Genomic DNA, 23,852 nt, shown 5'->3' on the forward strand with positions numbered 1-23,852 from the left:
AGGACATCCAATCTTAGAAAGTACAGTCCAGAGGGCACGGCGATTCACTGAGTCAAAGGCTTTAGTTAGATCAATAAAAACCATGTACAGTGGTCGGTTTTGCTCCTGACACTTTTCTTGCAGCTGCCGTGCTGTGAAGATCTTATCCACAGTTCCACAACATGGTCGGAAACCACTCTCTGACTTCGGTAAAATTTCTTCTGACGGGCAGAAGGCGGGTTGCAAGGATCCGCACCAGAATTTTGCCTGCAACGGCTAGGAGGGAGATACCACAATAATTTCCACAATCCACTTTATCCCCTTTCTTGAAGAGGGTGACAATCAAGGCATCCTCATTTCACTGGGTATCTCCTCCTTTATCCAGATTTTAAGGATAAGCATGTAAAGCTGCTGAATTAGCTCTGGTCCACCATTTTAAAAGATTTCAGCAGGGATCCCATCTAGACCTGCTGCCTTGTTGTTCTTCATCTGCATGATGGCATTGTGTACCTCATACATATTGGGAGGGTCTCCAAGCTCGTCCCTAAATGGTCGTTGCGGGATTTGCTCAAGGACTTCATCTACAACCATAGAATTACGGTTAAGGAGATCTTCAAAATGTTCTTTCCAGTGAGAATTGATGGCGTTGTTGTCCTTCAGAAGCGTGGTTCCGTCTTTAGAGCTAAGAGGATTCATACCATGACAAATTGGCCCATGAACAGCCTTGGTGGCACTAAAGAAACCACATTTATTGTGGATGTCCGCGAGATGTTGGCATTCTTGCACTTTCTCGGTCCACCATTTGTTCTTAAGTTACGATGTGTGTGTGTGTGTGTGTGTGTGTGTGTGTGTGTGTGTGTACAGTATGCTTTATATAATAGCTGATAAATGATCTTTTACTACAATGATAAAAAGTTTAACTGTTTGTTGTTTGTAAATATGCCCAGATTTAAAACAAACACCCTAAACGCAAAAAGCTTATCTTCTTCAACTGTAATATCAGTCTCTAAATGTGTAAAATTTGGGCCAAAAGGAAATGGGGCGGGGGAAGGGGGAGGATTTGTGAGCAAGAGAAAGGAGTGTTTTCGAATGGAAATAATTTCTTTACTCTGAACTTTAGTGTTTACTGCCGTGAATGCTAGAATGACAGCCCTGTAGAGAACTATAGTTGCTTGATAAAACTGGAATATGTTAAATATAAATGATATCACGTTTTGGCAGATAAAGGTCTCAAACCCTTTGGTAAACAGGGATTTTGCTGATCTTTGTGAGTGGGTAAAGGCTTTGAAAAGGCTACTTTCCAGGTTCAAACTTTGTAGCACAGTGAAGATAAGGCCAGCTGGCCCAGCTAGCTTATATTCTACTCTCCAAAGCCTTTTTCCCACCGTGGAGGTTACCCATCCACATACTGACCAACTCAAACGCTGCTTTGTTTTTTAGCTCTGCAAGATGGCAGCACATAGCAGCTAGATGATAGGATAATATTCTTGTTTTTAACTGAAGTGAGGAACAAACAAATAGGAGAAGGAATTAAACCCAGGTCTGTCATATAAAGTTGCAGAGCATTGCTACTAAGCAAGAATTAAATCCTGTTGTAATAGTTACAGGGCTAGCTGCCCCTCTGTCCACTTTATGATCTCTCTGAGCGTATTTCTTCAGGTGTTAGGCCTCATGTGTTTACCTAATCTAGAGTGGAATTTTGCAGTTCTCCCTCTCTCTACTGGACTGGGCGCTGGGCTACAGTACCTTGTATCAAACATTCTTATCCAGAAGGTCCAACTGAGTTTGGGTACCTGCTGCTCTTCCCTTTGTGAATCTGTGACCAATGATATATAGTGATCAGGCAGCCTTCTTATAACCAAAGTATGGTTTTAACAGTAGAGAGAAGATTTTAAAGCAGTCTACATGCATGTCTATCTCACCTATTCAGACTAACGTCTTCAGATACACCTGAGGTATTGTGTGTCTGAGGCATGGTCTATACTACACACTTAGGTCGACATAAGCTGCCTGGAAGTGGAAGTGTCTTCACTTAAATTTGGCTCCTGCCGACGTAAGTGCCTCTCTATTCCAGTTCAGTAACACCACCTCCCCGAGCAGCATAGAATCTTGGTCAATGTACATAGGTTGACACAGTGTCAGTGTAGACGCTCTGTTGCTTACATCAGTTCTTACTGGCCTTCAGGTGCTGTCTCTCAGTTCACCACACTGACAATACAGTTGACACAAGTGCTCCTGGTGAGGACATGCACCACTGACACAAGGAGCCACAAGTGAGTTAATAACTGTGGTGGCTGTATGCCGATGAGTAAGTTAGGTCAACATAATTTTGTAGTGTAGATATGGCATCAGTCTAGTTCCCCTGAACAGATACCCTCCTCATTTGAAAGCATGTTCTTTCTTTAGTCAGCCAAGGTTCTGTTGATACCTTGTGTTACAGGCCTTTACCTGTCCTTGCTCAAAAGAGTCTTTTAGGTTAGCTGGAGGCAAGGCAAACTCTTCAAAGCTAATAGTCCTGACATTATTCCTTAATAACTCTCAAATGTTTGTGGAGAGATGGGGCTTATCATAAGTTATTCTCACCCTTCCTGCCTTTTTTCCCAGACATACTCCTGTTGTATTAAATCAATATATTCATACAGAAAATATCTCAATAACCAGACCAACATACAGTATTAATAAATTATGACAGAGTAGCTCTAAATCCATCACATCTGCTGTATAAAATCTGTCATAATAAAGTTATTTAAGAATGGAAAATTAGTAAGAGCAGACATTGTTCTTTCTGGGAAGCAACAAAGCTTAAACGTCAAGCACTATTATCTTAACACCCATCAAAGAATTAGTTAGGCATATGCCTGCTTAACCATTATAATCAGAGAGAATCAGTTGTTTTTAAATTAATAAATCTATCTGTTTTCACGTTAATAGCACTTGCCCTGTCAATTACCTGTTAGGATTCCCGTAATATGTTCAATTCAGGATACATTTACAGTAGGAAAACATTGTTTTAGTTTATTTACGTGTTAGCTTAATAGAAAGTAGAACATTCGTTGTGGGTTGTTTCAGGAAAAGAGTATTGTGGAGAAGTGTGCTTACTTAATAAAAGAGCTGTCCTATTTAGAGCATTGTATTTCAGATTATGATTCTCCATTAAGGCTCAGAGATTGGGCAGCAGAAGGTGGTGTTAAAGAAACATACTGAAGAAAAATAAATGGTTTCTTATTTACTCAGCCCATGTTGGAAATAACCTAGAAACCTTAGAGACTGAAAAGAAGGATATTTTGCTTTCCTTCTTGTCAGTAATCTCTGGAAAATCTTCACATCTTGGATGTTAAGAGCATAATTCCTTAATTATAGATAAGAGAGAGTAGGAACCCCAAGTTGTTTAAAAGTGGTTGTTGAGTATCTAAATCTAAAACCTTTCTGTTGTAAAATAACTGACCCATAGCTCTGAGTCTAGTCTTCCCTCATAGTTCAAATATTGTGTCCTAATTCCCAGAAGAGACATTTGGATTGTTTCTAATTGGGTAAGAGGAAATGATGTAAGACTGACTATTATTATTCCGCTATCCCATATGGAAAACATTGGTCTGATGCAGGATGTATACATACTTAATGAGACATTTGATGTCTGGTGGGAACATTGAAGGATGTCAAAATCTGATTATGTATGCTCCATTTTTCACAGTTAGTAACACTAATCAGTAACTCTAATTCTTTCCAATTCCATATGGTTTTATTTCTTCTGGTTTATTATCTGTGGCTATTAATTTGTACACAAAACAGGTGAATATTTTTAATGGTGTTGCATGTGCATGAAATGAATTCTAGAGGTACTAATTAATGAAAGCTTTGGTGTGCATTCAGCATTCATTGGTCTGAAACGGGGGATTTTTTTTTTTTTTTTTTTTTACTGCCCCAGTGGAAGTCTAAGTTCTTCTTTGAGTGATTGCATACGTCCATTCCACTGTATGTGTTTGTCCAGTGCATAGTAGTCTGAGAGTTTTTAACCTTAGTAGTACCCATCAGGACGGCCTCTGCGCCCTTTGCTGTCTCCTGCACATGCATAAAGACCCAAGCTGCCCCTAATCTCCCCTTCCTATTGCCCATGATGGTTGTTGGAGCTCCCCTGTCCTTGTTTCTGCAAGTCTTCCCTCAAAACCTGTAAATAGTACCTAGGAATTTGTTAGTTAGTTGGTTAGTAAAAAAAAAAATTGTTTTTTGTTGTTTTGTATCGTTCTGGCACCCAGTTTGGGCATCGGCCCCACGACTGGTGATAGGCTGCACTCTTTGGGTTTCAGGTTCTGCCATTCTTGAGATAAGGCAATGCCTAATAGTGACCCTCACCCCAGCTGTCTTTGGTGCTTGGGGGAGGCTCATATTAGCAAGAAGTGTGGTATTTGTCGAGGCTTTAAGCCCCATTCTAAAAAAGGACAGGGCAGCCAAATTAAAATATCTGCTATGGAATCGGTGCTACGTCTTCCATCTGAACTGTCTACCTCAGTCTGGGTACTGAGCACCCCAGAATCTACCGAGAGGCAGCTCGGTGTCACTGGTACTGAAGAAGAGACACCAGAGGTCGGACTCGGTACCAGGATCATTGAATGATGTGAAAAGACTGAGCTCTTTTAAAGACTTGGGAGGGTGTTCAAAGAGCAAGCACTCCCCAGGCCACACCTCTAAACAGGAAGTTCGTTGACGCCAGAACCCAGTGCAGGCCTGTCAAGACTTTTTTCCAAAACTCCTCCGTTGGCATCTCCTCACACCATGGATCTTCCTATTACTGTCTACCTCTGAGGTGTTTGAGGCTGTGAGAGAGTTGTTAAACCTATTCGTGCTACCATCACCAGCAGTTCAAGAGACTCAGATGGCACCAGCACCTAAGATACCTCCTTCAGTAACTACACCTCCTCATCAGGCAGCTCCCTCGAATTCAGCCATCAGGATTCTAATTAGGCAGTACTGTCTAGGGGAAAGTCACAGATTATCTCCCTAGCTCCTCTTTCTTCAAGGTCTGAGCCTTCTTCACTGGTACCGATGGGTATGGTACCGCCGTGGTCACAGGAAGTACCTTTTTCTTCATCAAACTCAGAAGTGGGATCCTATGTATCCCAATTTAAACAGTCTCATCAGGAGGGATATGTCATAGAAGGTTAGGGTTGGAAGAGACCTCAGGAGGTCATCTAGTCCAACCCCCTGCTCAAAGCAGGACCAATCCCAACTAAATCATCCCAGCCAGGGCTTTGTCAAGCCAGGCTTTAAAAGCCTCCAAGAATGGAGATTCCACCACTTCCCTAGGTAAACCATTCCAGTGCTTCACCACCCTCCTGGTGAAATAGTTTTACCTAATATCCAACCTAGACCTCCCCCACTGCAACTTGAGACCGTTGCTTCTTTTTCTGTCATCTGCCACTACCCGTCCTCTTTGGAACCCCCCTTCAGGAAGTTGAAGGCTGCTATCACATCCCCCCTCATTCTTCTCTTTTGCAGACTAAATAACCCCAGTTCCCTCAACCTCTCCTCATAAGCCATGTGCCCCAGTTCCCTAATAATTTTCGTTGTCCTCCACTGAACTGTCTCCAATTTGTTCACACCCTTTCTGTAGTGGGGGCCCCAAAACTGGACGCAGTAATCCAGATGTGGCCTCACCAGTGCCGAATAGAGGGAAATAATCACTTCCCTCGATCTGCTGGTAATGCTTCTACTAATGCAGCCCAATGTGCTGCTAGCTTTCTTGGCAATAAGGGCACACTGTTGACTCATATCTAGTTCCCCAGGTCCTTTTCTGCAAAACTGCAGCTTAGCCAGTCGGTCCCCAGCCTGTAGCAGTGCATGGGATTCTTCCGTCCTAAGTTCAGGACTCTGCACTTGTCCTTGTGGAACCTCATCAGATTTCTTTTGGCCCAATCCTCCAATTTGTCTAGGTCACTCTGGACCCTATCCCTACCCTCCAGCGTATCTACCTCTCCCCTCAGCTTAGTGTCATCCACGAGCTTGCTGAGGGTGCAATCCATCCCATCATCCAGGTCATTAATGAAGATTTTTAACAAAACCAGCCCCAGGACCAACCCCTGGGGAACTCCGCTTGATACTGGCTGCCAAATAGACATGGAGCCATTGATCCATTGAGCCCAGCGATCTAGCCAGCTTTCTATTCACCTTATAGTCCATTCATCCAATCCACACTTCTTTAATTTGCTGGCAAGAATACTGTGGGAGACCGTATCAAAAGCTTTGCTAAAGTCAAGCTGTATCATGTCCACCACTTTCCCGATATCCACAGAGACAGTTATCTCATCATAGAAGGCAATCAGGTTGGTCGGGCATGACTTGCCCTTGGTGAATCCATGTTGACATTTCCTGATCATCTTCCTCTCCTCCAAGTGCTTCAAAATGGATTCCTTGAGGACCAGCTTTATGATTGTTCTGGGGACAAAGGTGAGGCTGACCGGTCTGTAGTTCCCCGGATTCTCCTTCTTCCCTTTTTCACCTGCCAGCCCTAGTTTCAGTCTCAATACCTGCATGGGGCTTATCGGAGAGACCCTTGGGCTGTGCATAGCTGGGGCCTGGGCCATAGCAGTGGCCCTTTTGAAACGTAGGGGACTTCCCCCCTCAATCAGGATTATCTGCACAACCACCTCACCCGGCTTCAACTACTTGGCAGCAGGAGCATCGACACTGCAAACACCATAGCATTGGTACTGAGCCCGGCATTGAGCAGAGTCTGGAACCCTCTCAGCTGCAAGAGGAGTAGGAACTGGATCAGTCCCTGGTACCATTCTTCCTCATCCCCTGATGAGACAATTGTGGTGGAACCTATTTCTCCACCTCCTGATGATTTTAAGAAGCATCCAGAGTTGCTGAGGAGGATGGCTATGGCCCTAGATATCTACCTGAAGAAGATCCAGGAAAAAATCCTACAAGCTGGTGGTCATTCTGACTCCAGCTAGGATAGCTCTCCCAATAAATGAGGGTATCTCAGAGCGTACCAGGGTCCTCTGGCAAACCCCAGCTTCCCTGCCTTCAACTGCAAAAAGCGTGTAGAGATGGTACTATGTTCTCTTCCAGGGGTTCAAGCACCTGTATAACCATCCTCCTCCAGGCCCCTTTGTGTGGCGGCAGCCAATGAAAAAGAAAGGCAGGAGCACAAGGATTCAACCCCAAAAGATTCAGAGGATAAGAAGCTGGACTTATTTGGGAGGAAGCCTTATTCCACAGATGAATTACAGCTTTGCATTGCATACTAGCAAGCTTTGCTGGGACACTATGATTTCACCCTGTGGGATACACTTTTGAAGTTCAAAAACAAGCTCCCAGATAAGGTGATTGGTTCATTGAGGAAGGTGGCATCTTCCAAGAGCTCATTTTGATGGGTAGGTCGACAGCAGGCTACCAGTTTCAAGAATGCCATATTTTTCTTTTCCAATTTTTGCAAACCACCTGTCCCACTCCTGTCATACTTGGGCCCACATCACAGCAGATCAGTGTGTTCTAATCATGGTAGAAGTGGGACATACACTTCATTTTATTTCTGCCTCCCCCCAGCCGCTTCCCTGACACTCTTGAGGACCCCTTTCATGAGGCAGTGTTAATGCAAGAGATACAATCACTTCTTATTGTAGGAGTTATAGAGGCAGTCTCTTCTTTGTTCAGTGGAAAGGGGTTTTACTCCCAATACTTCCTGATCCTGAAGGCAAAAACGGGGTCTCAGGCCTATTTTAGATCTAAGGTGCTAAAACAAGTTCCTGAAAAAAATCAAAATTCCTGATGGTCACTCTAGTTTCCGTTATTCCTTCCTTGGAGCCAGAGGACTAATATGCTGCTCTGTACTTAAAGGGCACCTACTTTCACGTGGCAACTCATCAAAGCCAGAGAAAAATTCTGAGATTCACTGTCAGTGTCCACCAGTATTAGTTAACAGGCCTCCCCTTTGGTCTTAGCTGCCCCACATGTTTTTATAAAGCACATAGATTCATAGATTCTAGGACTGGAAGGGACCTCGAGAGGTCATCGAGTCCAGTCCCCTGCCCTCATGGCAGGACCAAATACTGTCTAGACCATCCCTGATAGACATTTATCTAACCTACTCTTAAATATCTCCAGAGATGGAGATTCCACAACCTCCCTAGGCAATTTATTCCAGTGTTTAAGCACCCTGACAGTTAGGAACTTTTTCCTAATGTCCAACCTAAACCTCCCTTGCTGCAGTTTAAGCCCATTGCTTCTTGTTCTATCCTTAGAGGCTAAGGTGAACAAGTTTTCTCCCTCTTCTTTATGACACCCTTTTAGATACCTGAAAACTGCTATCATGTCCCCTCTCAGTCTTCTCTTTTCCAAACTAAACAAACCCAATTCTTTCAGCCTTCCTTCATAGGTCATGTTCTCAAGACCTTTAATCATTCTTGTTGCTCTTCTCTGGACCCTCTCCAATTTCTCCACATCTTTCTTGAAATGCGGTGCCCAGAACTGGCGGTAGTAGCAGCATTTCTCCAGAGGTTACGGTCCATATATTTCCTTTCCTGAATGACTGGCTGGTAATCCAGATTCCAAGTGCTGTTCAGCCTTCGCATAATCCGATCCATCTTCGACGTGCTAGGTCTGTTGATGAACTCAGACAAGTTGGTCCTGGTCTCAACAGCGGCTAGGGCCTTGCTACCCCAGACAAGGTTTCATACAATGTGAAACTTCATTCTGGATTTATAGGCTTATCCTCTCACCATGGTGAGAAATTGTTTATGGCTGCTAGGGCACATGGCAGCATGCATTTATGTGGTCCAATATTCCAGACTGCATCTCAGACTCCTTCAGGGCTAGGTGACAGAGGTGTATTCTCCAAGAAGGCACCACCTAGACATGTTAGTATGCATACCAAATCACATTTTATCCTCCCTAGATTGGTGGATAGACCTGACTAATGTCTGCAAAGGAGTTCCTTTTGCCCCACCTCCACAATCTTTTACTTTAGTTATGGGTGCCTCTGACCTGGGATGGGGGCTCACCTGGGACCCCTGCAGAGTTTCTGGTCTTCCCAAGATCTCAATCTACACATCAACATCAGGGAACTGCGGACAATTCATTTAGCTTGCACGGTATTCCTTCCTTGCATAAGGGGAAGGGGTGTATTGGGGATGACCAACAATTCAATGTAAACAAGCAGGGAGGAGCCCGGTTCTCTCTACTCTGTCATGAAGCAGTCCTGCTGTGGGACTTCTGCATCAGCAACTTTATTCTTCAGAAAGTGACCCACCTCCCAGGGGCTCAGAGTATGATGGCAGATCACTTGAGGAGATTGTTTATCGATTGCGAGTGGTCCATTCACCCAGTTATAACAAGGTCCATTTTCCAGCTCTGGGGAACTTGCCAAGTGGATCTATTTGCAACAAAGGATGACCCAAAATGTCACTGGTTCTGCTTCAGAGCTGGACACAGCCCAGGTTCATTGATGGATGCTTTTCTACTGCCATTTTCAGAGGCTCTGTTGTATGCTTCTCCCCGCATCCCTCTTCTGCCCAGAACTGTGCAAAGTCAAATTGGACAAGGCCCATCTTATACACATCGCTCTGGCATGGCTAAGTGGAAGAGGTTTTCTATCTGGTTGAGGCTGGTTTTTATCTGACAACATCAAGGATTGGCGATTAGCTCGATCAGGGTTCACTTAGCAACTATATTGGCATTTCACTCGCCTGTGGGTAATTGCTCTTTTTCTTATCCCAACCTGATGGCTATAACGTTTTTAAAGGGTTTGGATAGACTGTTTCCTCGTGTACAGAGCCCTGTTCCACCATGGAGTCTGAATCTAGTCTTAACAAAGCTGATGGGTTTCCACTTTGAGCTTCTAGTGACCTGGTCTCTGTATCACCTTTCAGTGAAGGTAGCATTTTTAGAAGTGATTGTATTGGCCAGGCCAGTCAGGGAATTGATGGCGTTTAGTGTCATATTTTCCCTATACGTTTTTTTTAAGCAGATAAAATCTATCTTCATCCCCATCCAAGTTTTCTTATGAAAGTGGTCTTCACTTTTCATGTCTCTAAGCAGTTTTCTTATCAACCGTCTTCCAAAAGCCTGACAGTAATAAGGGAGAGGAGACACTGCACATTGTTGACATTAGAAAAGTGTTACCATTTTATCTGGATTGGACTAATCCTTTTAAGTCTTTGTCTCCATTGTTTATTGCATTTTTAGACAGAATGAAGGGTAGTCTGGTTTCCACGCAAAGGATTTCATCATGGATATCTGGTTGTATTTGCCTATGTTTACTAGTTCGCCAACTTGAAGCCAGCACATAGAATGTTGGGTCATTCAACTAGATCCCAAGCAGCCTCTGTGGCATTTCTGACTCAGATGCCCATATTAAACATTTGCAAAGTGGCAACCAGTTCATCATGTCACACGTTTGACTCTCACTACACAGTCTCTCAACAGTGTAGAGATGCTTCTAAATTAGGACGAGTGGACCACAAGTTCCTGTTCAAATAGACTCCAAACCCACCTTCAGATGGGTCTGTTTGTGAGTCACCTACAAGTGGACTGAACATTTGCAATCACTTGAAGAAGAAAAAACCGTTAATAATCTTTCCATAACTGTTGTTCTTAGATGTGTTGCATATGTCCCTCCCATGACCCAGCCTCATTCTCCTCTCTATTGGAGCCATTGGGGTAGGAAGGAACTGAATGGCTTCAGGGGTGGCTCAGTCCTTAATGCATGTGCAGTGTGCGTGAGACAGCAGAGAACGCTCAGGCTGCCCCAACAGGTACCACTAATGGTAAAAACTCTTCAACACCTGTGCACTGGTGCACACAAATATCTACAGTGGAATATGGACACTTGCAACACATCTCAAAAAACAAGAGTTATGAAAATGTTAGTAATGTTTTTTTTCTCAAAATCTCATTGTCCAGAGAGATATTTTTCTTTTATAAAGTGTCCATTAATATTTCATAATTGATCCACAACTCTTCTTGACTATCCCTCCTCTTTTAATTTAAATCACTCCTGAAGCCTCACTTCATCCATGACTGCAGGAAACGAGTTGATTAATTCATCCACTTGTCTATTTCTTTATTTATCTTGTGAGTGAACTACATATTTTATGTGAGGGATGGGGTTTATTGCCATTAGAACTGAAGCTGGGAATTGCTGTGGAGGGAACATGAGGTGGTTTAATTGTGGGAGGAAGATGGGGAGAGAGGAATTTAACATGTTTGCCTTTTTTTTTTTTTTTTTAAGAAACCAAAAGTTAACTAATAAGACATATGCCTAACATCACCCTTATTATTCTCCTTGTATATTATATCCCTTTCCCCCACATTCATCTGTCTTTGTTGTCTGATATTATATGATTGTTGTGCTATGAAATGTCTTTCTTCTTTGAGTAGCATCCCTATGGGTGGTTGCATCCCTTTGCTGCTGATCGGAGAACTTCGGTAGCAGCGTCCATTAGGCCCGCACATGCGCTGTCTCTCCTTATGCCCCTGTCTTTCCTCCCACTGATCAAGGGATCACACCCGAGAGTCTTAACAGACCACATAGCATGTATATACTATATAAATTGACAAGGGGGAGCCAGATCACCCTACCTCTGTACAGAGGCAATGAGACTGTGGAACTGGTGCATGACCTATGATGTCACACTATCAGCAGCTTACCTTCTGGGCACTCAAAACTTGATAGTGGACAGTCTCAGTCACAAATTCCCACATGAGCACTAGTGGGAGATAAACCCAGTGGTACCTCAGGACCTATTCAGGCAGTGAGGGGCATCGACCATGGACTTGTTCACCACTTACCTGAACAAGAAATGTCCACACTACTGCTCCAGAGCAGGGATGGGACAACACTCACTGGGCAAGACTCTCCTTCTTCTTTGAGTGCTTGCACATGTCCATTGCAGTGTAGTTGTGTGCACACCCTGAGCACAGCTTCTGGAATTTTTTCCCTTAGCAGTATCTGTTGGGTCAGCTTCAGTGCCGTCTGGTGTCGCGTGCTCATAGCACTGGAATAAAGGGCCCTCCGGACCCTGTTCCCCTTCAGTTCCTTCTTACCTCCCGTGACAGTTGCTGGAACCCCTCATTGCTTAGGCAATCCTTCTCTTAGTGTTTTTTTGTCCAATGTAATGTTAATAGTTCTTGTAGTTTAGTTTTAGTACTTTATAGATCTTAGATAGTTTGGACACCTCCGCACTTGGATAGTACCGGGGCATGCCTCTGTCGTTGGGGTTTAAGCCCTGCGCCTCATGCAGTAAGCCTGTGCCTTTGAGCAACTCACACTTGAGCTGCCTCAAGTGCTTGGGGTAAGCTCAGAGGAAAGACCACTGCCTAATCTGCAGGCATTTCAAGCCCTGGTCCGAGAAGGACTGAGCTGCACATTTGAAGGTCATCTTCATGGAAGCGGCCTTAAGATCAGCCTCGGAGCTGCGCTTGGACTTGGAAACATCTCTGTTTCAGTGCAGAGCGCTCCTCAATAACCCGGGATTCTCGGCATCAATCATCCTCCCTGGTGCCCAAGAAGAAACACTGCAAACACCAGGAAAACAGCCAGTCCCCAGTACCGAAGGCCAAAGGAGACAGAGAGAAAGCGAGACCCCGGCACTGCATCATTAGGTGCCTGCAACACTGGTACTGCAGCAACCTCTGACACCTGAACTGGAACAGCCTGAGAGTAGACAACGTACCTGCATAGCCCTCACCTAGTTACTTGGTATCTTCGAAGCACTCGAAGTCAGCATCGCAATCCCCTCTACATGGATTCAGCTACCGTCTTGTTTTCCAACCACCTTTCCTATTTCCTGGATGCCTGGACCCAGATCACTTCAGACCACTGGGTTCTCAGCAGAATAGAACTGGGTTACACCATCCAATTTCTGTCTACCTCCCTTCCCCTCCCCTCCCCTCCCCTCTTCAGGGACCCTTCTCACAAGCATCTGATGGAACAAGAAGTACAGTCCCTCCTTCAGGTGGGAGCTGTGGAAGAGTTTCCTTTTCACTTGAGAGGAAAGGGGTTCTATTCTCGCTACTTCCTAATTCCAAAAGCCAAAGGAGCTCTCGGATCCATTTTAGACCTGCGTTGTCTCAACTAATATCTCAAGAACTTTAAGTTCCACGTGGTCTCCTTGGCTTACATAATTTCCTTGCTGGATCCCAGGGACTGTCAGCCGCCCTGCGAGTTTTCACCAAGTGCATTGCAGTAGTAGTGGCTTTTCTCAGGAAAAGGGGAGTCCATGTATTTCCTTACCTCAACAACTGGCTACTTCAGGGCTGGTCCAGAGATCAAGTGGAAGCCGACATCCATCTCATTCAATCGACCTTCAATGCATTAGGCCTTCTGTTAAATTTCCAGAAGTCCACCCTGATCCCAGTCCAAAGGATAGAGTTAATCAGTGCAGTACTCAATTCCATGCAAGTGAGAGCTCTACTTCCGAACAACCGTTTCCTCTCAATTACGACCCTGATAAGATCCTTCCAAGCTCATTCAATCATAACTCTATGGAAGTGCCTGAGCCTCCTGGGCCACATGGCATCATGCACATACATAATGCAATATGTGAGGCTACCACTCAGACCTCTTCAAGCCTAGCTAGCTATGGTTTACTCTGCCTCTTGCCGTCACCTGAACTCAGTGCTCACAGTTCCGGTCCAGGTCTTCAACTCACTGACATGGTGGCTGGACAGTCACATTGTATGCATGGGGGTACCCATTTCAAAACGCCAGCCATCCTTGTCTCTGGTATGTGATGCATCGGCCCTCAGTTGGGGAGCCCATCTAGGTTCCCTCAGATCTCAGGGGCTTTTGACCCAAGAAGAGCTCTCTGTGCAAATCAGTGTCAGGGAGCTCAGGGCTGTACATCTAGCCTGCCAGGCTTTTCTGCCTCACCTGATGGAGAAATCCATTTGGTTTTCATAGACAATACGATGGCTATGTTCTACATAAACAGACAGGGTGGTAGACATTCTTCCCCTCTGTCAGGAAGCAATCCGCCTGTGGGAGCTCTACATGGATCATTCCATCAATCTAGAGGCATCTTATCTTCCCAGGATTCAGAACCAACTAGCAGATTGCCTCAGTAGGTCTTTCTCCTCTCACCACAAATGGTCTCTCTGACCAGACATTGTGAGGGCCATCTTCAAACGGTGGGGGACTCCACTTGTAGACCTGTTTGCCACCCAAACCAACAGGAAATGCCATCAGTTCTGCTCCCTGAGAGGTTACAGCCTGGGGTCCCCGGCAGATGCGTTTCTGTTAACATGAAAAAGACACCATTTCCTCTATCCTGCTGATTCACAAGGTGAAGAAGATCAAGCAGGACCAAGTGCATGTCATCTTCATAGTCCTGGTGTGGCTCAGGCAACATTGGTTCTCCATCCTCTTAGGCATGTCTGTGGAGACACCACTGCAGATTCTGCTACACCTGGACTTGATATCCCAGGATCACGGACGGCTGCTGCACCTGCACCTCACCTCTCTTCACTTGACGGCTGGAAGCTCCATGGCTGAATCTGGAGGAGCGAATTTGCTTTGAGCAAGTCCATGCGGTCCTACTGGGCAATAGAAAGCCATCCACCAGAACTACATACCTTGCAAAATTGAAGTGGTTCTCCGTCTGGTGTTCCCAGCAACAAATTCTGCCTTTGCAATCATCACTGCAATTCTTTCTAGACTACCTACTACTGCGAAGACAACAAGGTCTAGCCGTCTCTTAAGTCAAAGTCCATCTAGCGGCCATCTCGGCCTTCCATCCCAAGATCGACAACTGTTCTATCTTTCCACATGACATGATTATCTGGTTTCTCAAAGGCCTAGAGAGGTCTGTACCCCCAGGTTAGGGATTCTACCCCCACACCACCCATGGGATCTATACCTTGTTCTGTCAAAACTTACAGGACCCCCATTTGAACCACTAGCACCACTATTACACATTTCCTGGAAAGTGGCCTTCCTGGTGACCATCACTTGAGGTCCAAGCCCTCACTTCGGAACCATCATATACAGTCTTTTTTAAGGACAAAGTCCAGTTGTGTCCACACCCATCATTCCTTCCCAAAGTTGTCTCTTAGATCACTTGACTGCAATAGAATCTTCTGCCAGTGTTCTACACTAAACTGCATGTGACTAGGGAGGAACAGTGCCTCCGTTTGTTGGATATTCGGCAGGCTCTGGCTTTCTACATACAAAGGACTAAACCATTCTGCAGATTCACTCAGCTGTTCATAGCGATAGGTGAAAGAATGAAAGGTCTCCCCATTTCTGCACAGAGAATCTCATCCTGGATTACTTCGTGCATCAGGGCATGTTATGATCTCGCAAACACCTCGCCACCAGTTGACTTAACGGGTCACTCTACAAGGTCTCAAGCATCCTCCGCTGCTTTCTTAGCTTAAGTTCCGATTCAGGATATCTGCAGGGCAGCAGCATGGCCATCAGTTCACACCTTCACAATGCACTATGCCATTACACAACAGTCTAGAGACAACGCCGGCTTCAGCCATGTGCTTTTACAGTCAGCCTATCCTTGATCTCTGAACCCACCTCCGGTACAACTGCTTGTGAGTCACTTACATTGGAATAGACATGTGCAAGCACTTGAAGAAGAAAAAATGGTTACTAACCTTTCAGTAACTCTTGTTCTTTGAGATGTGTTGCACATGTCCATTCCAAAACCCACCCTCTGTCCCCGCTCTCGGAGGCAATCTACAAGAAGAAACCGAAGGGGAGTGGGGCCAGTAGGGCCCTTTATACCGGTACTATGAGCGCCCGACACCGGAGGGCGCTGGAGCCACCCCAATGGATAACACTAAAGAAAAAAATTCCAGCAGCTGTGCTTCGGGTGCGCACATACCTACATTGGAATGGACATGGGCAACACATCTCGAAGAACTATAGTTACAGAAAGGTTAGTAATATTTTTTTCTCCCATAGGGCAGGGACCTTCTCTATGCCGTTCCTCCATTTTCCCTACCGTCGAAAGTCCTATTAAAAATAAAAAGAGAAGGAGGACACATTATATTGATTGCTCCTTCTTGGCCAAGACTGACTTGGAACCCCTACCTGTCACAACTTGCAAGGTGCCTGCTGATCTCTCTCCAGTCCATTCCTTACCTCGTCTCGCAGAACAAAGGATGCACCCTCTATCCCAACGTGGGGAGTTTGCCTCAAGGCTTGGCTCCTTCATGGTTCCAGTGCATAAAGAACTCCTGCTCGAAGGAGGTACAAGAGGTATAATTACACAGTAGAAAGTCCTTGACATGTCGGACTTACCTAGAAAACTGGTCCTGGTTTCGGATTTGGTGTATTTCCCAACAAATCTCTCTGATATCCGCGATTCTTCCAAAGATCCTAGACTATGTACTAACTCTAAAATCTTTGGGACTACCTCTCAGTTCCCTCAAGGTACACCTAGCATCTATAGCAGCCTTTCACTGTCTAGTAGACAGATACTCAGTGCTATCACACCCGATGGCTAAACAATTCCTTAGGGGTAGAGAAAACCTTTTCCCACAACCCCGACATCTTACCCCCATGCGGGACCTAAACCTGGTATTGAAAGGCCTGACTAGACCTCCCTTCAAACCTGCGGCCATCTGTTCACTTACATACCTTTCAATGAAATTGGCCTTCCTGACAGCAATCACTTCAGCTAGGAAAATAAGAGAAATAGCAGCTCTGATGGCACATCCCCCCACACACAGTATTTTTTCAGGACAAGCTTACGTTCAGGCCACATCCAAAATTCTTCCCTAAGGTAACCTCCCCATTTCACATGAACCAATTGATTCACCTTCCAATTTTCTACCTCAAGCCTCATGCAACAACAGGGAGGCTATATTGACACTCTAGATGTCAGAAGAGTCCTAGACTTTTTCCTGGGTAGGACGAAGTCTTTCAGGAAATCTCCTAAACTTTTCCTCTCTATTGTGACAAGATCTAAGGGCTCATCAGTATCATCCCAGAGACTCTCCAAATGGGTCTCGAACTGCATTAGACAATGTTATAAGATCCACAACATGACCCTGCCAAATAATATTTGTGCACACTCCATGAGGTCGATCTCCCCATTCGTTGCCTTCTTCCAGAATGTCTCTATCTCAGAAATCTGTAGAGTGGCGACATGGGCGTCAGTCCACACCTTCGCAGAACATTATGCGATCACTGGGAACTCTGCCTCCAATGCTTCTTCGGCTCCACAGTATTGTCATCTGTAACTGACCTGACTCCGAAGCCCCAGCCCTCTGGTAGGGATACTGGGTGGAAATCACCTACAGTGGAGCATCCATAGGGCCACTACTCAAAGAAGAAGTTACTCATCTTGTGCAGTAATGATGGTTCTTTGAGATTTGTCTCCCTCTTGGTGCTCCTCAATCCACCCTCCTCCCTTCTGCTTCAGAGTTCTTGTCAATGACTCTGCAGTAGAGAAGGAACTGAGGAGGGTTAGCCCGCATGCACTGGCTAGCCTCATGGAGGGGATACGGGGAGAAACAGTGCATGTGCGGGCTACGGACGCTACTGAAGTTTTCTGATCAGCAGCGCAGCAATGCAAGCACACCTACAGTGGAACACCCATAGGGACACACTTCTTAAAGAATCATCATTACTACACAAGGTGAGTAACTTCTTTGTGTACCTAGCACCTGGTGGATATTGCCACCATCTAAACAATAATAATAATAACAAGAATAATAATAGTACTTCTGATTTAACTTTTTTGTTTTAGTTATTCTTTGTGGTTTTTTAACGTATCATTTTGCACATTTTCTTTATGCTGCTAAACTTTGTTATTATGAAGGGTTTTCTCTGCTTCGTGTGCTTCATTCATATGGGTAATGATGATGTGACTTCATTTCTTTTTCTGTTTGTCTGTCTGTTTTGTGTAACTGACATTTGCACATCTACCGCAACAGTAAAATATTAATTGTATATTTTATGGGTGCAGAATTGATCAATAAGACATGACAGATATTCATTGAATTCTGAAACCTAGTATGCCATTTATTTTGCACAGGTAATGGGTGGTGTTTTTCCGTTTTCATTTTTTTAAATAATTCTAGATAGGTCAGGAATACCTACTGCCAGCGGAAAATATGAAATTAAGAATTTAAAACACATGATGAAATAATAAATATTATTATAGGCGGAGCTCGTAACACCATCTATTATTAAGGTGTCCCCACACTTCCCATTATAAGGCCCTATTTTCAGTTGTTTATAACTTTGCCAAACTTTAACCATTTGGTCTGAAATTTTCCATGCCAGGTATCTGCCTCCCAGGCTCTTTTTTTTTAACAATTTCAGCCTAACCTAAAATTGTTAAAAAAAAAAAAAAAAAAATTACATTATTTTACCCATTTAAACAATTTCTGAGGCCCTTTCTGTAGCATTCTCATGGTTTGGAGCAGGGACTTGAAATTTTTAAGGGGAATTGCCTTTGTGCTAGTAACGTAACTTTTGTCATCCTTGTGATAAAGTTATAAGCCTTTGAAAAGTCACAATTTGCACATGCTCAATAGAGAGTTGATAGAGCACAGCAGCTAAAATCCCCAAATATTCTATCCATTTGGAAATGTTCTGGGTCTGGTAAATGATGTGTTTCATCATCCTCTAGTGCTGGTCCATAAAGAGGATGACACACTAATATTGCTATCAGTTACTTCATTAGCTCAGGTGGCAGAGGACTGTGCAGTGGATCTGAAGTTACCTTGCAGATAAGCCAGATGGGTGTCAATGTGAGGCCATATGATGGAACTTCTGTTTTATCCGTCTACTTTTTTTTAAACCTAAGAAATTACACAAGGCAACCCTAATTCTGTCATTTCATAACTTCTGTGTGCTTGACTTTCCACCCTTAATAATGTATGCAGTGTATTTGTAGCTGTGTTGGTTCCAGGATATTAGAGAGACAGGGCGAGTGAGGTAATACCTTTTATTGGATTAAATTCTGTTGGTGAGAGAGACAATCTTTCAAGCCAGACCTTTCCCAGACCTGAAGAAAAGCTCTATTTGGCTTGAAAACTTGTCTCTCACCAACAGAAATTGGTCCAATAAAAGATATGAACTCACTCACCTTGTCTCTAACAACCTTAATAATGTACTTTTAACGCTGTTTTTTCTGTCTAATTTAAATATAAAGAGTTCCAACTCTCTGTGTGTGCATGTTAAGAGTTTTACAAAATATAAGCTATGTTGATTTATAGTTGTGTTCTCTAGTGATTTTTTTTTCTTACAGATCTAAGTTTTCAAGCAGCTTCTCAAATTATCTCCAGCCCTGTTTATAGTGCCTTAAAGGTAATGAAAGACATTGCTCAGAACTTCCCAATAAAGGCCAGGTATGATAAAATTGTTTACTTTTTGAGTATCGGTTAATTATTGATTTATGTTTCTGTTTGAATTTAATGAATATTTTAGAGATTTTGGCCGAATCCTGCAAATATATAATCATGGTCTTGTACAGTTACTCTTGGAAGGAGTCCAAGTGACTTCAGTGATAGCAGAGTAACTGTTAGAAGGACTGAGGATCAATCTCTTAGTGATCTTCTGTCTGGTGCATGGAGACCTTTACATATTAAGGGCTTGATCCTTCAAACACTTACATATGTGAATAACTTCGCTCATGGGCGTGGTCCTGTTTATCTCAGTGGGACGAGTGGATTTCCCAGGCTTCCTCTATTACAGAAACCAATTGTCTAGTTGCACTGCCATAGTTCTGCTTATGTAAAAGGTTGCTCTTTCTGTGAGCCAGTCATGTCTTGTCACTGAGAAATTTTTTTGTGTCACATACGGTATGTTCTCTGCTTGAGACTGTCTCACAACATATTACAACTCCTAATTTAAGGATCTCCTTTCGTTTTATTGTCCCCATTGTTTTTCTGTTAAAGAAAAAGTGCAGTGTAACATAAAAGCTACTTCAATCATATCTAATTGCAAAGAAGAGTAAATAACTTTTTTTTAAATGCCAAAATATAATTGCAAAGAAATATAAAGCAATCAGTTTGGTATAAGTGAACACTTAGAAAAATACACCTCATCATTATAAAGCAGGGGAAAAGGTACATAAGTTGTAAGGCTCATTCTATTCTTATTTTTAAAAAATGGTTATGTGGAAGGGACATTATCATCAAGTTAAAAATCATCAAGTTAAAAAACCTTGAAATCATCAAGTTTTAAAAAAGAATTAAAACTAATTTCAGGTACTACACCAGTCCCAGACCCCTGCAAGTTTTTGTGTTTCTGCAACCACATTTGCCTGTTTTTTTTTCTCTTAAGGACAATAACAGGGTTCAAAAAAGAACTACCGTATATACTCGTTCATTAGCCTGTTCGTTTATAAGCCGACCCCCCAAGATGGATAAGTAAAAATAGCAAAAACTGTATGACCCTTTCATAAGCCAACCCTATATTTCAGGGGTTGGAAAACTTTGGCTCCCAGCCCGTATGGGTAAGCCGCTGGGAGGTTGGGACGTTTTGTTTACCTGGAGCGTTCACAGGCACGGAACCCCTCAGACGCTCCAGGTAAACAAAATGACAGTGTATTAGATATTCAATTCAATGATTCCATAGAGTTTAAAATCATCAAATTTTAGTGTAGACCCGTTTATAAGCCAACTCCCGCTCTTTGATGCGTCACTTTTTTACTAAAAATATTCGGCTTATGAACGAGTATATACGGTAGATAAATTCATGGAGGATAGGTCCATCAATGGCTATTAGCCAGGATGGGCAACGATGGTGTCCCTAGCCTCTGTTTGCCAGAAGCTGGGAATGGGTGACGGGGATGGATCACTTGATGATTACCTGTTCTGTTCATTCCCTCTGGGGCACCTGGCACTGACCACTGTCGGAAGACAGGATCCTGGGCTAGATGGACCTTTGGTCTGACCCAGTATGGCCGTTCTTATGTTCTTAAATAAAGTTTGTCTTCCTTTTTGCTGTGTATGACAGGGGAAATAGACTGTAATGAAAATAGACATAAACAGACAAGAAATAAAAATAGATTCTATCACACTAATTTTTTTTAGTTATACAAATCTTTGACATTACTTTTAACACTATAAGTTTAAAAATCAGAAAAAATATTATTTTTAAATTGATGGGTGTGTGCCTATAGCAGTCTTAAATTGAAAAAACTCATCAAGTAAAAAGAATTCATGTATTCTGATTCTCCACTGACATAACCTCTCATAAATGATGAGTAATTCTGCTGAAGTCAGTGGAGTTGAATGAGTAAATCAGAGAAGAATCAGGCCCATTGAACAAAATAAATTACATTTCCTAACTTGCATTAGCAATGATACTTTAATAGTGCAACTGAAATAATTTTAATAATAAAATTTACTTTTCATTATTTATGCTATTTATTTTTTTGTACGTCACTCATTTTGGACAGTGAAAGTGGAGTATTCATTTTCTGGCTATCATGAACTAGCACAATTCTGCAAAGTTTGGGTTGTAAATATTGTAGACAAATATTTAAATCAAAACACAAAACTGTATTTGTCAAATTAAAATTAAAAAGTGACATTTGTATCCAAAAACGGTCCTTTTATTTAAAAGAAAAGTTTAAAACTTTATAAGTGTCCTTTTCCCAGGCTTTCTAGTGGTGAGCTTCATTTTCATGTCTCATTCTGTTTCCTAGAAGAAAGGTCATCATGAGTTAGTATTTATGAAATAACATCTTCTAACTTAAGAGAGGCCAGTTCATTTGACAGTATGCAGACAGTGAAACAAGTGACATATTTGGAAGATAAAAAAAAATATATAGCATATTTTTTGTTAGTTGACATACAATTTACCAGTTTGTAAGTATCTGGCTATTACATAATCCTATAACAATATGCAGTACCAGTACATACCCTGAGTTTCCTGATATCCATGCATAATTTACAAATGTTAATATTTTGAGCATATTAAAAGTTATACTTTAATAAGCATTTATCTCAGTGGTATGTATTTACATTTTATCCAGATAAAAGAGAAAAAGAGTAATAAAGAAAGACAAACACTGCGACACTTAAATATTACAAAAACCTTCTCAAAATCACATAGTAGTCTTATTAATAACCACTTAACTGCAGATGGAGGTTAATTTAAGTCTCGATGGGTGGGGTTCTGGGATGTTCATTGAACTCACCGTACTGCTTTGTGTGTCGTAATGTTCTCCCCTTACACATTTAACTTTTGTGCATCAAAATAAGTAATTACAGTTTGGTTAAAATGATGCTTTCTGAATAAACATATCTACTTGCGCATCGCTGTACTGTATACTCTTCTCTTACCCATTTTTTTAGATAATTTTATGTTGTTTGGAGCTCATTTTATTATTTTTAAATTTGTTGTTTATAATAGTGAAACTGGAAAGTACTAAAACTGAAAAGTCTGACCATTGTATAACATAGCATAACCAGAGATAAATATTTATCTTTTTCTCTTTTATCTGGATAAAATGTAAATATATACCACTGAGATAAATGCTTATTAAAGTATAACTTTTAATATGCTCAAAATATTAACTGTCCTCTCTCCTTCAAATTTTTTCATAACCTGCCTCCCCAAAAAACATGACACCATGCCTAATGATAATGGCTAGGCACGGGGCCAGTTAGTGATTCATTAATATCATCTGTTGTTCACTTGTCTTATTACAAAAAACCCCCACCCTACAAGCATTTAAGATAACACATGTGATGTTAGGTTCCTGTTAATGTCATGACAGCTTTGTCTGCTGTTTTCCCCCTTCCATTGTGTTCTGCCTCTACTTTTTTGTGTCTTCTCTATTTAGATTGTAAACTACTTGGACAGGGACTGTGTTCTGATTTGTATCTAGACAGTTCCCCACATGATGGAGCACTGATTCTGCGTGAGGCCTCTAGGAGCTAATTTTATACTACCACTACTACTAATAATACAATAACAATAATAATTAATTATAATGAGCTACAAATTATGCCAAATGTACTCAGATTCAAATAGGACCGAGTTACTTTTTTTAAACAATGACTAGCTACTTCAAGACTGTTTGAAAGTATTCATACAGGGCCAGAATGGTATTTACTGTGTTGGTGTTTACACGTTTCGCTCTTCAATTTTTAGCTTTGTGATTTGTCCTACTTATTTAATGGCTAAATTATTCCTTTGGCTAAATTAACTCTCAGTATTAATTCCCATCAATTACAGAAATACTTTCTGATGGGGGAAAATGTTATATAAGCTATATTTCTAAATGATGCTTATTGCTGGTAGCAGGCTCTCTCGAAACTCTGTGCTGCAGAGCCAATTGCTTTCAGGCTTTTAGCTTAATAGTGTTTTTTTCCTACCCCTTGTGCTTCATTTCTCAATTGGGTGTTTTGCTGGCATCTTTAAGCTAGTTTGAGGTGTTCTTATCAATCCTTGTGATTATATTTTCTTTATTATAAATTTTTCATTTAAATCAGTTTTCATTTTTGAAAGAAATTATTATTCTATATCGTTTCCATTCTTGCTCTCCTGCATTAAAATGTTATACTTAAAAAAAAAAAAAACAGTTGACATGGATAGTAGGATATTTAGCGTGTTTGTGTATGCATAGAGAATAAACATGGTTGGTTGGTTATAAAAGTTTTATAAAGATGAATTTGGGATGACTATTATTCATGAGATGTGAAGGCATGAGTGAGTATTCACATCTTCCCGAACAATTACTGACATCAGCATCTTTATAACACACAATCTATTCTGTATTTTTCTAGCTTTCTCTGTGAGATCATAGACCCTGAGTTCTTCCTCTTCACTCCCTTTGACAGGCAGAATGATAACTAATTACCATCTAGGAATTTTCTGTCCTCTATAGCTCTTACTTCTGTTTTTCCAATTTTATTCCTGCCTCATATAGGCCAGTGACTGCCTTAGT

At 42.3% G+C, this 23,852-nt stretch overlaps 1 protein-coding gene across 1 annotated transcript in view; it reads left to right on the forward strand.

Moving 5' to 3' along the window:
* Positions 1–23,852, forward strand: part of UGGT2 (UDP-glucose glycoprotein glucosyltransferase 2) — a 267,640-nt gene that overhangs the window by 62,038 nt on the left and 181,750 nt on the right. The window contains exon 9 of the mRNA XM_065407070.1: positions 19,197–19,296. Within this exon, the coding sequence (XP_065263142.1) occupies positions 19,197–19,296 (100 nt within the window). The remainder of the gene's footprint in view (positions 1–19,196; positions 19,297–23,852) is intronic.

The sequence above is a fragment of the Emys orbicularis genome, chromosome 1 (assembly GCF_028017835.1).
Source record: "Emys orbicularis isolate rEmyOrb1 chromosome 1, rEmyOrb1.hap1, whole genome shotgun sequence".
NCBI classification, from domain to species: Eukaryota; Metazoa; Chordata; order Testudines; family Emydidae; genus Emys; species Emys orbicularis.